This window comes from Acanthopagrus latus, chromosome 1, assembly GCF_904848185.1.
Source record: "Acanthopagrus latus isolate v.2019 chromosome 1, fAcaLat1.1, whole genome shotgun sequence".
NCBI classification, from domain to species: Eukaryota; Metazoa; Chordata; class Actinopteri; order Spariformes; family Sparidae; genus Acanthopagrus; species Acanthopagrus latus.
Window position 1 is genome coordinate 16,636,139 of NC_051039.1, and position 14,056 is coordinate 16,650,194.

The following is a 14,056-nucleotide window of genomic DNA, read 5'->3' on the forward strand; positions in this document are numbered from 1 at the left end:
TATTTAAATAGGGATCCTACATATTTAAAGAACACTTTACATCTCAAAAAATATAAATAAAGCACGAGTAGCTACAGTGTTTATAGTGTTTTTTCTTCTCTATAAACATCTGGTGGTGTGTTAACTTTTGCCCGCCGGCCCCACTTATGGTCGCTGTATAACTGGAGCTGTTTTAAATGCAATATGCAATGTCAAAGAATCTAAATTGTAAATTACCTTCTTTTGTCCCTGCCAGCTTTGTTCCACTTGCATGATACAAATGCAGCACATCGTTGTAACAAACAACTTTCAAATGACCAGTTACAGGCGTGCACTCAGACTTTTCTATTTAAACCCTTACCTCAGTGTGCGTGTGGGTGCTCGTGACTGAGAGAGAACATCATAGGTGAGCACATGTGTAACCCCAGCAAGGTGTCTGGGACTTATGGAAAACATGCTGTGATACAACGAGAGGTTGATTTAAAAAGTCAGCTGTCTTCTCAAAGTGAGTAAATAAAAGCGCATCCAATGTCAAATAGTGGATGCGAATGAAAGATTCTTCACAGTCGTACACATGACAGAAAAGACATATCGAGGGGCACTGGACCTTAAATTTAATATTTTCCTAAATAATTATCTGCTGTGCAAATACTGTGAAACCCCTGGAAGAGAGATCAGCTGTGTTGATCAGTGATTTGTAGCAGCCAGAGCAACAACGCCACCCTGTGAGACGTGTGTTGTTGGTTCTCTGAAGATGTGATCCTGCACCACCAGAAAGCTTTTACTTTAGTCAGTGATAATACAGAGCTAAAAAAAAAAAAAAAAGAAATTAATACTACATAATGAGCTATATACTGTACAGTGTTTCGATTTTCACTGAAATGCATCAGGATGACCTCATGGGAGGATTAACAGTGTCATGTGTCATTTAAAGAAGTTAATGTGTTTTGAATAGCTGGTTAGGGACTTGACTAGAGACGAGACCTTCCGTATGCCTGCTGCTCACTTATTAGAGACTCGTCTTGTTCAGAGACCAGAATTGGAAGGAGATTTATGAGATTTCCTGCGCGTCTGCAGGAGCCAAGTTACTGCTCAGTTTAGACCAACAGCACCGTGAGATCTCCAGGGTTTACTGGTGTTTTGGAGAACAGAGACGATTGTGTTTAATTTGAGCGATGGAGGAGGAGAGTTACATCACATGTGACATGAGAAAGCACCAGGGCTTGTTTTCTCACCAGTGGTGGGATACTACGTCCTTTATTCAAAAGGAAATACTCATTCTAGAGTGAGATGGTTCCTGTCATGTGATGATTCTGGACTGATATTTGAGTGTACGTTAAATTCTTACTGTTGCAGATTTCATTTCACTTCTTTATACACTGTTGGGTAGTTCAACCTACAGACAACCATCTTATTCTATGAAATCGCCAGACGTTTGAAGCATCTCTGCCCTGTGAGAACCGCATATCTTTTTCACAAGCTCAGAGAGGAAATAAAAACCATACATGATATTAAGTATAAGCACTATTTTATAGAACGACAGATTGAAACCTTATAAGTTCTTTCACCCACAGTCCAAACAAGGGGGCTGTGATGAACTGGACGTTGGTGCCCTAGTGTTTGAAAAATCACTGTGAAAGTGCCTCGGATGCCCCTTTGGTAGATAAAACATGAGAACGTGCCCTCTGGGTGCCCCTCCAGTGCTCTTTCTACACCTGGACAGCCGTTTTTTTCCCCCCAATTATTGATATAATCACAGAACAGCATGAAAACAAAAATGATACATTTCTTGTTTTTGATCCTGAACCTTAATGTTTAATGTTTAGATTGAGACTGAAGAAGAAATGATTTGAAAGCTGTTCTTACTAAGTATGATTGTGAAATCTGAAGGACTTGTTTGTTTAAATTACTAAAACAAGATACTAATTAACAAACCAAGTGTTAAAATCAGATTTCTTTTAATTATCAATATCCATATTCATAATAGATGCTGACACTCGGATCAGAATGATTCCAGCTCTTGTTGTTATCTCACACTCTACCTTTTGATTTGGTCGTCTCCCCGCCGCACACAGACCCCCCTCTGTGCTTTATGTAACACTGTCTCTCTCAACTGCTGCCGTAAACAAACTCAGATGGCAGGCAACACACACTGTATATTTCCATCTGGTCTCTGAGAAACGTCCACCTGCCAGGCTATCCCAATTCCGCCGGATGCATCCGCTTGGCAATGCAGCACCACTAATTATACTGATCCCAGTCTGGGCCTTGAAATTCCCTTCTAGCTTGAGAGAATATTTTTGGGACAGGCCCAAACTTTTTCACTCTTGATGTCTGCAGCCCATCTGTTGTTCTTTATAGAGCTTTTATAGCCTCTTTTCCTGTTAAAAACTCTCTCTTTTATCCATATTTAGAAGCTGATATGTCTTTGAGTTTAATCCCCTTGAACCCCGTTTTGATTCGATGCCCTGCTCTGCCTCTGACATTTTTTCGTTCAGGGGTTTTCTTGTTAGTTTGTCCAGAGCACACGATGTTTTTCACTTTATTTACAGCACTTTTTCTCTCCGGGATGAATCATACGAGAAAATGACTGCGCCTCGACTGCCGCACCTTCCCAGCCTGCTCTCTGTCACTCTCTCTGAGGTCGGTGTGTTGTGGTTGTGACAATAACCTTAGTGGACAGACTGACAAACTCCGCCAAATCCCTGCGATGTGCGGCCAGTGACCTGTGGTCTGCTAACCGGACCGCAGACGGGCTCACACTCGCGTAAACAGACAAAACACAACATATGGGTAAAGGAGTGAGGACACATGATATGCACACGCACACAAGCACATGTCCACTTTGCATAGTTTCCTTTGTATTGGTGAGAAGAAAGAATTCACCTCAGACAGTAGTTTTCCATGTTTGTTTTAATCTGAGATCATTTACATTCCTTCTCTGAGGCCTACAGCTCTGATTTGGCTTCTGCTCCCGCCTGCTTCACCTCCTGAAGAAGACATAAGGGTGTGATAAGTGAAATACAGCACAGAGGGAATATATGACACTTGTATCAAGGTTACCTCGAGTTTATTTATGCAGCATTTCACAGACACAGACATTAAAAGTCTGCTGTTGGCTCAAAGCTCAAAGATGTGCCTTCATTTAGGAATTAACTTTGTCTACGCCAACAACACTGTCTGGTGCGTTGTGGGATGTTCTTTTATCTATTTTGGATGTGCTGCATTTCTAGGTTTTATCTGTCACGATTTGTGTCTCTAAATTATCCAGTTTCAGAAGTGCACAAGCAATATGACAGACAAGGAAAAGCATGAGGGGCTGAGAGCAGCTGGTGTCGCATGATGTACTGACTGGAAAGATAACTTGTGAAGACTTGCATATGCCGGGTGGACATGCAGTCATTCTCCAGAAATAATGTCAAACAAAAAACTTTAAGAAAATTGTGATTGGGCCTGAGAGAGTACTTTGACATAGTCAAGGTTTAAGTTGTTTTTTGGTGTTTTTTTGATGTTTTTTGGTTCTCAGATCTTTTCATGTCGAGGACCCGCTGTATTGACACAAATTAGAACATGGATCCCAGTTTAGTAAGACGTGTTCCAAGTCAGGGTGTGAACTTCTTTTGGCGAGTGAGACATGAAGCTCCCTTGAAAACATCATTTGTGAGGATTTGAGGGCTCTCTTAAATATTGACTTAATTACATAATAACATGCATTTCTATTTTTCACATGTGATATTAAGCTTTTATCAGCGTATAATTGGTCTATGATGATGATGAACAAGAAATGATTGCGCTTATCTGTATGTCATGGGTAACCTGAACCTTGCTTATGAGGATTGATCCCTTGTATGCTGCTCATACATTTGCATGTTTTCAGGACGTTTTCCCAGTTGATCCATCTACGACTTATTTGTGCCTATTAACTAATATGGTATATCGTTCTGCAGATTACACTGTGCCCTGCTTTGTTGGTTATGTCGAATCCTACTGTGTCTGCGATGGTTGGTTTTGATACATGTGTGGAGGTTACATGGTTACACTCTTTATGAAACAAACGACCAGAACAGTGACACACCCTGTCATTGTGTTGCTTATTGATGGAATCATAGTGCCAACAAATTATATTCAAACGTGTTGAGGACCTTCAGGAACCCCTTTGCAGACATCTGAGGGTCCTTGTCTGTCATTATACATCACATATGGCTGTAATGTTTGCTTCAATGTCATTTTCAGATGCTATATCCCTCCATCTACTTGTATGATTTCAGTGCCGATAGCGTGGCCCTTTGCTGATGTCCTGGCACAGCTCTGGTCCCCCAGTCTTGTTGTGAGGCTTCAGACTCTGCGTCACACCCAGCTGCAGCGCCGTGTCGTGTCACAGAGCAAATTAGTGCACAGAGTGAGGTTTCCTGTCTGCTGTGTGGCACATGTACTTTTACGACACGGCAAGAGGTGCTTTTACTCTCGTTGTACATTGCGGCCGTGCTCCAAGTTACCACTTTTTCCAACACGACGAGTGAGAAAGTGTTCCTGTCTTGTTTTTCAATTTCTTAATTTTGCAATTTATTTTTTTTATTTATTTTTTTTGCTTCAAATTGTTCAAATGTCCATGTTACAAGAAATCCTTTGATCATAATGAGCTGTGATCAGGTTAAATGCATCCAGAGTTATCATAGTTTTGTATTTTTCATTTGTTTTTTTTATTTCTTTATTTTGTTTTTAAATGTTTTATTTCATTTAAATTCAGTTTAGAGTTTGTCTGTTTCAATGCAGTTTCTATTGGTTTTAATATTACCTTTATTATTCCGATGTTTTTGTTACTCTATGAGGGGGATTTTTCAGCAGCAGGTTCAAAAACAACATTTGAAGCAGCCAACTCTCACAGTCATGTAGACCTCCCAGCCTCAGTAAACAAATGAATCATACGTCCTCATGCCTATGTGTTGACAGATTAAATTGAATTAAACCAACGCAACAACTAAAGTCATTTCCTTCACATTTTTATTTTGTTTCATTTAGTGTTCATTTTTTTATGTCTAGTTTTTATTTTAATTTCAGTTAACTAAAATGTTTTCCACACTTAGTTTAAATGTTTTAGTTTAGATAAACAACCTTTGTCTAATCTTCAGCAGTGACCATTTCAGGTCCTCACCTTCAGCTCCCCTTTCAGGAAGGACTGGCAGAAGTCTCGTACTCGCTCAGTGGAGATCTCTCCCTCAGGTAGGAGCCACTTCATGTCAGACTGAGCGTCATAGATACCGACACGTGGGAGGTCCTTGGACTTTAGGCCGAAATAGCCCACTGCCTTGGCGTTGGACTTCAGCGCTCCATTAATCAGCACAAACAAGAACTGGAACACAGTTTTGAATCGCTTAGCTTCAGCTCAAGTCACCATGGAAATGTAAAATAACTTGGGTGTTTGTGACTTGTGGCTGATATGAATAAAGCACATCATGATCCTAGCATTTACTTTACGAGATATACATTCTCACCTTCCCTGTGAACTCGGGGGCCAGAGCTCCCAGTCGCTCCTTGAGCTCTGTAAAGTGTTTCGTTCCTCTGTTGACAAAGAGCAGGAGATGTGTCTTCACCTCTGAGCCGAACAGGCCTACTGCATTCTGAGGAGAAACACACGAAAAGAAAAGAAAAATGTAGAGAACGAGGATGAAGATGGGAAAAGTTATATTCACACTGGTCAGAGGCCTCTCACCTGACAGGATCCAACAGGTTATTTTAAATTCATACAAATCATGGTGGGTTTTTTTTCTTTGTGTTGACATTCATGTTCGTTAAGTTCAATGAATACTTTGAGTGATGTGCATTGCTAAAAAGGAGTGATGGGGAAAAAATAGACAATGTAAAATTGGCCAGAATTAATTTATTTCTTTGATACAAAATATTCTTTAAAAAATGACAATAAATGCTAAAAGGGTGAGAAGTGACATGTACTTAAAAATATTTATTTTTGCTTCTTGCTTTTTCTTAATTGTATTTTAAATGCAATTCTAACATTTTCTAAATGTCTTATTTGAATGCGTTTCTATGTCTCTGTAAAGCTTTTTGAGTTGCCCATGTCTAGGTGGTCCTCATACATAGATATATGTGTAATATAGTTGTTGTTGGTGAAGTGTGAGTGAGTGAAGAGTATTAAAATATAAAAAGTGAATTTTTGTGCTTTTCGCTATTTTTTAAATTTTTCATTTCTCTTAAATAAAATATATTCTTTAAATGAAAGAAGTGAAGCTTTCAGGGATAAATGACCAGAAACAAATGGCTGTTTGACAGACAAATGCAGAAAAGATTAACGTGATGGTGATGAGGACACGAGTCAGACCCACCACTTGGCTGTATTCTGTGATGAATCGGATCTCGTTGATGGTGATGAAGTTCACAAGACCGTCAGTGTCTAACTTCTTAGCATCGGAAAGTACGAGGTTCTCCTGGTGGTTATCCACCTGGATCACATAACACACAACAAGACATCATCATAAAACTTACAGCACCCATCGTGTTTATTATTCCAAACATATGTCTCATGTACACAAACTCATGATGGTGTAGAATACCTTTCTGAACAGGGTGATGGTGTCTGAGGAGATGCTGTGGTCAGCCCACACCTCTTTCTCAGTGCAAATGGCTACAGGGACCGAGTCGACTCGCTTTGCAGCTGCAACGAGCTCCTGGTAGCCTCGACTCTCCTCTCCCTGACACACAGAGGGAAACAGAGTTACAGATGGGAGATTGTTTGGACTACATCTCAGGTAATGGTTTTTAATCTTAGAGGAAAATTCCCTTTTTACTACACTACATTCATTCGACAACTTCAAAAAACTATTACATTGAAAACTTTTTTAAGGTTTTATACACAAACTATAAGTTGACCTTATAAATATGAGGTTTTGCTTTTTATCAAACATTCCAAGCAGTATATTAAAACAACAGCCAGGTGTAACATTTACCTGCTGCTGTCATGTTATTGCGTCAGTAATAATAATGTTATTATATGATAAATACACATACTAATGACAGGAGCCAGCCCCTGAAGTCCATTTAGCTGATAATTCTTTTTTTACTTTTACTTAAGTAACATTTTGAATCCAACAAATGTCAGGTGTTAAATATCTTTTTTACCTTACCTTTAAGTAAAACATTTGAATCGTCATCTTGCCCAGTGGTACATTTTTATCATGCTTTAGTCCTTTTAAATAATTAATATCATTATAAGGATTTTAATCCTTGATTGTAAATAAAAGGTGATGTTGAGTCAATTTGAGGAAAACTGGATCACACTTAAAGTAAAATATAGTAAAATTAGGGTCAACATAATCTTTTCAAAAGACAAATTAAGATATTTTTGGAAAATCAAGACAAGATGAAGCAAACTGATACACATGATGATTTTTAAAGTTTCAGAATTTCTTGGATCATACTACAATTCATACTTGTAGATAAAATATGTTATTCCAATTTCACACAAACAAGGGATATGTGACAATACAACAGTCTTACCTTAAAAAAATACAGGATATTAATTATTACCCTGAATAATGTCATCATCAGCATCTATAATTGTTACGTTACGTTTTGATTCTTAACGATCCACATTTTGCACTTTACCGTTAAGCTGTTTATATTTTTGTCAGTGTGCTTACTTTGACTTGATTTATATTTCATTTCCGTACTCTTCCTCGCTGCTGCGCAACAATTTCCCCTCCGGAAAAATATGTTTTGTTTTTATCTGTCTTTCATCTTACCCATGGATACAGAGTTAGACATAAAAGGGCATATTTCTGAGTTGGGGTGCATGTTTCTCACTTTAAAATGACTTTTTTCACTCCTCAAAGACCACCACTAGTGTGTTGCCATCTTTTCCTCTTTTTTTTTTCAAAGAAAGTTTGAAAAAAGTGAAGAGGGCAGAGGGAGAGAGAAAGTCAGAGAGGTGGAGAAACAAAGACATGTAGCAGGAAGAGAGAGCTGAAGCTGGCTCGGCGGAAGGTGAATCACGTCTATTTCTGAGACTGTATTGCATGAGCTCTGGCAGTCCATTTTATCATTTTGCAGTCTGTAATATGTGTTCATTCCCAGTGAGTCACAGCACCAATATTTTTGTCTCTTTTAGCCCTCGGCATCACGGTCCAGCAATGCGTTATCCTCATGTGCTCTCTGCTGCTCTCCTCCACTCTCCTCTCATGAACCGTCTCCCTGTGCACTTGTTTACAAGCAGGTCAATGGAGCCAATCCCACAAGTCTTCAGATACGTATGTATTTCCTGTCAAGTGGCCCGCCATCTTCCCCCGCACACGAGAGTCTGGCCAAAGGGCTCGCCTCTGTGGGACAGCCAGCCACCCCGTCGTCCTCACAGCACCAGCTCTGCCAAAGGTGTGGCCACAGGAAGTACATTCTTCTTCAAAATCTATTCGTGACAGCAGCATCACCGAGACCGGGGTGCAAACAAATGTTGTATTTTTGGGCAGTCTCACTCACTCAGCTAATTAGTCCGATCATGTCTGGTTTCCCGCGGCATGTTAGCATAATAAACTAAGCCATAAAACAGCTCCTGTGGGCTTGTTTATAAGATGTCTGAGAGCTTATTTGTGCCCATGGTCCAGACTGCGTTTTTTTTTTTTGTTTTTTTTTTCACTGCATGCAATTACTTTTACTGACCTCCAGGAATCCGATGACCACAACATCAGCCGAGTCGATGAAGGCCTCAACGGCTTTGGTGTCGGTCAGCCTGGGAAGGGCACTGTCTGAAACAGAAGTGAACAAGACAAACGAGACACGAAAATCAGCATAGTTTGTGTGTTACAGTCCTTAAGTCTCGACAATGCTAGCTGCAGTGTGTTCTTAAAAACGACTGTGGGCTAAATGCCAAAGTTAAAACTTTGAAAACGCTAACATGCTGAAGTTTAGGAGGTGTATTTTCCTCAGTGTTCACCATCTTAGTTTGTGGTGTTAGCACGTTTACCTTTGTTAATTAGCAAGTTTTGATCATGAATGAAAGTACTGAACAACTTAAAACACTGACATGATGATAGCTGTGGTCTGGTGGAAAAGCTTTGTGATGACTAAAGTACAACAATTCATCCTGAGGGGGATGAATGTATGAGCTACATTTCATGGCAATCCGTCCAGTAATTGAAAAATTTTAACCCCAAACCACACATGTGAACCTTGTGCTGGCATTAAAGCAAAACTGAGGGGATTGGTACACTAGGGTTCATCATCTGGAAACCTTGAATACCAGGATATATTACTTTTGTCAAGGAAATGTAGAGATTCTTCACTAGATAAGTGAGAAATTTGAACCGCTGGTGGAGCTTAAGGGAAGGTCAGGAGATCACCAGAGTCGTTAGGATGTTTCCTCTGGGTATCATGAATGTCTGCACAAAGAACAATTGTCAAGAAATGTATCCAAAAATGTCAACTTTATGGTGGCACTTGAGATCAACAAAATAATTAGGATTCATCCTCTGGGGACTATTAATGATCAAATGTGAACAAGAGAAAAAACAACATTTGGAGTGTCGACACTAATTATTTGACAAATCGATGAGAGCAGAGAGAAGAAATCTAGAGTAAAACCAGGCAGACACATTACATCCATTTACCTTTCTCTGTGGCAAACACAGAAGACACCAGGAGGGAGACGAGCAGAGTGACCAGCATGTTTCAAACGATTCCTCTGAGGGAAGACTGGAGACTCACCGAGCAGTGCTCAGAAAACTTTTGTAGCTGTAGGTAGTGTGGGTGAGTGGTGTCACCTCTGCGGTGCATCTGATGTTTCGCCACATGGCAGCTGGCTGTGGCTGCTGCGACTTCTCTGGGATCTGATTGGAGGCTTCTTGGGAACCAGCCAGGTGTTGCTGATAAGTGGGGGTGCTGGGACGTTGGAGTACGTGTCACTGTGCAACAGGAGAGAGGTGTCGGTGTGTGTCTGCACCGTGCTGTGTTGACAGTCTGAAGTTTGGAGGGACGCATCATGACAATTAAACATCATGAGCATTGATGAAGTATGAAGAGTGAGCTTTTCATGTGTCTTCCTTAGCAGCGTCATTTTGATGTTAATGATCATGCTTGAAGCCCAGGCAGGCTGCAGACGGCCAGTGAGGAGGCCTGTGTGACCAGTGAAGGATTAACTGGGCTGCGTTTTGGTTTATTCACCACAGGAGGGACACAACCTCCATCCAGTTCCCTCATCAACATGCAGACAAGTACCTTTGTGATGTCAATTTAGTCTCACTGCAGGAAAAATACGGAGTTTTTAGGCACTGGTGTCATTACAAAACACAAGGTGATGTTATTACTTTGATTTTCTTCATTTTACCATATTTATTAAAGATGTATGAGGCCTTTTATTCTTTAAAAAAATGTTTTATCGTGTAAAGAGTTACTGATTACAGTAAAATGTGCAATATACAACCGATTATTCATCATCATGAGTAAGTCTTCAAATCCCAGGTGGGCGTCGGTGAATGTAAACCGAGATACCTGAAGAATTCCCAGTAAACTTCCCAAAAAACAAACTATGTAATGTGAACAAGATTTCATCAGATGAACTGAATAACTTAAATTAATTCACGATCTCACAATTTATAAACATCTTCATTTCAGGGACTGGCAGTTCATAAAATGGAAGCTTGATATGTGACATCACGTTAACAGATTGTCGAAATGCTGTGAAAACGTATACAATTTTGTCACGTTGCCTTGAACTCAGTCATCACTGGTTTCTCGCAGCCAAAAGACAGTTTGTTCCTCTGCCACTGAATACTAGACTCCAAATTATTCTCTAGAATCCTATGAAAGACCAAACTACTAGGAAATCTAAAAATGCGAGCCAGAAACAAAATACATAAAACGTTGTCTTGCTAGAGACGCAGAGAAAGTCCACAAAAATTACAGCAGCTCCCGCATCCACCACAGAAATGTTTTCTGTGCTGATGTTAAATCTAAAAAACTCAAAGCCTCGGACAATGCTCATTTTATTTATAGACAGCACCATGGCAAATATTAAATTAAACTTGAAAAGTGAGATTTATATGAAGCCTGACGCCTTCAGTGATTCTAAACATTTTTTACCACTGAGAAGGGATCTGCTGAAAAAAAAACAACAACGCAGGAAATGCAGGCGAGTCACAGTTTGGTCGACCACAGAGCACAAAAATACAATGAAGCTTTAAGGACAAGATGGTTGTGACAGGTTTGGTCTGAACTCTGTAAACGTTGCCTTATACATCAATAAGAATGCAAGTACCTTCATATAATTCTAAAAATATTAAACGTTTTAAAAAAGGTTACTCTGATGGTAAAACCAAAACATTTATGTACATTATAGATTATAAAAAACAGCCTCCTAAACCTGTTTCTCCTAAAAAGTTTATGGTCCTGGAATAAAAAGCCCCTTAAGTCACAACTGTGGTAGTTTACACTGTATAATACTGAAATACAGGCGTTCACATTTAGAGGAGTGATTATCATAGACTCGTAGATTATCACAGCCCCAATAAAGTCCTCCAGAGATTAAAGAACATGTGGTTTCCAAGCTGTGAGGACTCTCACCTTATTGACAAGGCTGGTCTGTGTGATGCACGCATGTTCTCATGGGGTTTAGGGCCAACAGGGCGACACTAATACCACGAATTAGAGCGACAGCCAGCATCACAGACTTATGACTTCTGTGACACGCAGACGTCAGCGCAGACGTGGAATGAGCATGCATCTCTCCTCAGATCGAAGACCCGAGAAAATAAAGCTCCTTACAAACACTCTGTCTCTCTCTGTAGCGTCACAGCAGCAGTGAAAGGCTTTAGATCACAGCTATAACAATTACCGTGTAATGATTAAGGGTGCACAATCAGCCTTAGATCGTCGGGCGGGGCCCTTCCGGTAGTTCCAAAGTCGAGAGGTGACCGTGGTTTTGACGTCAGGGCCCCCTCGACTTTGGAATGATCCACCTGAGGAGATAAGTCTCCCAGAATCATTAACTTCTTTTAAATCACTTCCTAAAACCCACTTTTATATACCGCCTCTTATGTGACGTCACCCTTTTAATCTGATATTCGTATTCTATCTTTTTATTGATTTGTCTGCTCTCAGTCTATTTATGTTTTTAATTTCTATCATCTGATGTCTTTTTTTGTTTTGTTTTTTTACAGTCCTTTACTGTGTTGATAAATACCGTTGTTTTTATCAATCTATCATCCTTTATTCTTTTAGCAGCTCTCGACCTTTTAATCTTTTCTTAATTCCTCTGGTGTGATGTCGTCCTCTCATGGTCCTTTATTGATATTATTCTTTTATTCATCTTTATTTTTTGCATTACTTCTCCTGTCTCTTTCTTTTTATGTGACTTTTGAAAGTTGCCCTTTTTTCCCCTTTTACATTTAAGGACACATATCTATTTGTGTTTTAACTTTTTCTCTTCTGCCTTCTTGTTTTAGCTTCACCTTAGACTGGAATTGCTTGTGTTTGGCTTGACTGTTGAGTCTTCATCATCACCGTCTTCCTGATTTTCCGGCTTTTGCTTTTTTGCCGAAGAATTTGTAACATCTGTTTTTAAAGGTGCTCTATGAATAAAGTTGTTTCTTCTTCTTCTTCTTCTTCTTCTTCTTCTTCTTCTTCTTATTATTATTATTATTATTATTATTATTATTATTACAAGGTATTCTTAAAGTATGTCTTAGAATTAAATACAGGAGAAAAGACAATGGGTCAGGGAATAAGTATAACAACTTTGTTTTTAAGAAGGACTTGGACAGAGATGGCAGTGGAAGTGTTTTGTAGAGGATCTTTTAAAGGTAAAAGAAATGGCCCATTGCTCAACACCTTTTTAATGTACTATACACTACAAATTGTATTGATTTTTGGGGGTTATTTTCTTCAAGTCCATAATTTTGCATTCTGCATTACACCGTGTTATCCACTATTTAAAATCTTAATTGAGTACAATTTGAATTCATATATAAACTTTTCATCTGCATCACAAACATGGCTGGAAGCTGTCCAGATACAGTATAATAGTATATATATATAATATGAAACAATGTATTTGTGGTCTATAATATGCAATGCTCACGTTTCATTCTGGCACCCAGCTGAAAAGAAAAACAAAGAATTTTTGGTGACTTAAATGTTGTACAGACCTGAAGTTTTCTCTGTTTGCGTCTGTTTTCTAGTCGAGCTTCAGTTTATTTCAATCAAAATAGCGTCTCGGCGAAAATGTCTCTTTTAATATTTCATTTGCTGCTCTAAGACTCATTTCTCTAGCTTTATTGACAAAGGCAACAAACCCCATTTCACCATCTTCAAGTTATAAACCATAGTATGTTTTTGCAGTAAAGTGTTTATAGCCTTCCCATTCACAAAAAAAAAAAAAACATACTAGAGAATGATACAAAAAGAAAAAAAGTTAAGAGAGAACAAAAGTAGGAAGGAAAGAAATAAATCTAAAAAAAATGTTTGACCTCTTGTGGACAAGTGTTTAGTGATGAGCGGGCTCCGAGAAGATGCAGTTTAGGCTAAAATTACAGGCTCACTCGCTCATATGGTTGGTGCTACAAATAAACAAAGCACAAGTGATCATTACAACACACACAGTGGCAGAAATTTAAACATCCAAATTTTTGCGCGGACTCAGTGATGTGTTTTCGCTGAATGGATTGTGGTGACACTTGATCTTTTATAAAGTCTGAAGTTTGCAAATACACTGTCTGGAACATTGTCACATGTAACAGGTCTTTTTTTACTTTGCCCTCTTTTTTAATTTTGAAGGAAAGACGATGAATAAAAATGACACAACCTGACAGACTTACACAGTAACTTAACGTTCATCAGGAAGAAAATGTTTCATGGACGATAGCTGAAGATAAACTTTGGGCCTTCACTGAGCCAGGTGTCCTCTAGCTGTCATCGCTCCTTTGTAGAGCACTAATGAAAAACAGCTAATGAGGTCACATGATCACCTGATGACAGAAGCAGGTGCGGTGTGCTGCACAGCAGCTGCAGCCTGTGTTTACCGTGACGCATGTGATGATGATGATGATGATGATGGTGATGATCATGGAGCTTCACTGCT

General features: G+C 39.3%; 1 protein-coding gene across 1 annotated transcript; it reads right to left on the minus strand.

Moving 5' to 3' along the window:
• Nucleotides 1-2,874: 2,874 nt before the first annotated feature.
• On the minus strand, nucleotides 2,875-11,592 carry LOC119024547 (endoplasmic reticulum resident protein 27). The gene is made up of 8 exons (XM_037107450.1): nucleotides 11,542-11,592; nucleotides 9,591-9,884; nucleotides 8,644-8,729; nucleotides 6,546-6,683; nucleotides 6,318-6,434; nucleotides 5,472-5,597; nucleotides 5,132-5,329; nucleotides 2,875-2,969 (listed from the first exon to the last, which is right to left on the minus strand). Exons 2-8 carry the CDS (start codon nucleotides 9,646-9,648, stop codon nucleotides 2,928-2,930), a joined length of 765 nt encoding a protein of 254 aa, XP_036963345.1. The 5' UTR covers nucleotides 9,649-9,884; nucleotides 11,542-11,592; the 3' UTR covers nucleotides 2,875-2,927.
• Between the last annotated feature and the right edge of the window lie 2,464 nt (nucleotides 11,593-14,056).

Coding starts and splice junctions, on each gene's coding strand:
- LOC119024547 (XM_037107450.1), bottom strand. CDS start 9,648: ATGCTGGTCACTCTGCTCGTCTCCCTCCTGGTGTCTTCTGTGTTTGCC. Junction 8,730..9,590: donor TGTGTTTGCCACAGAGAAAG/GTAAATGGATGT, acceptor CTTCTGTTTCAG/ACAGTGCCCTTCCCAGGCTG. Junction 2,970..5,131: donor TCCTGAAAGGGGAGCTGAAG/GTGAGGACCTGA, acceptor TGTCTTCTTCAG/GAGGTGAAGCAGGCGGGAGC.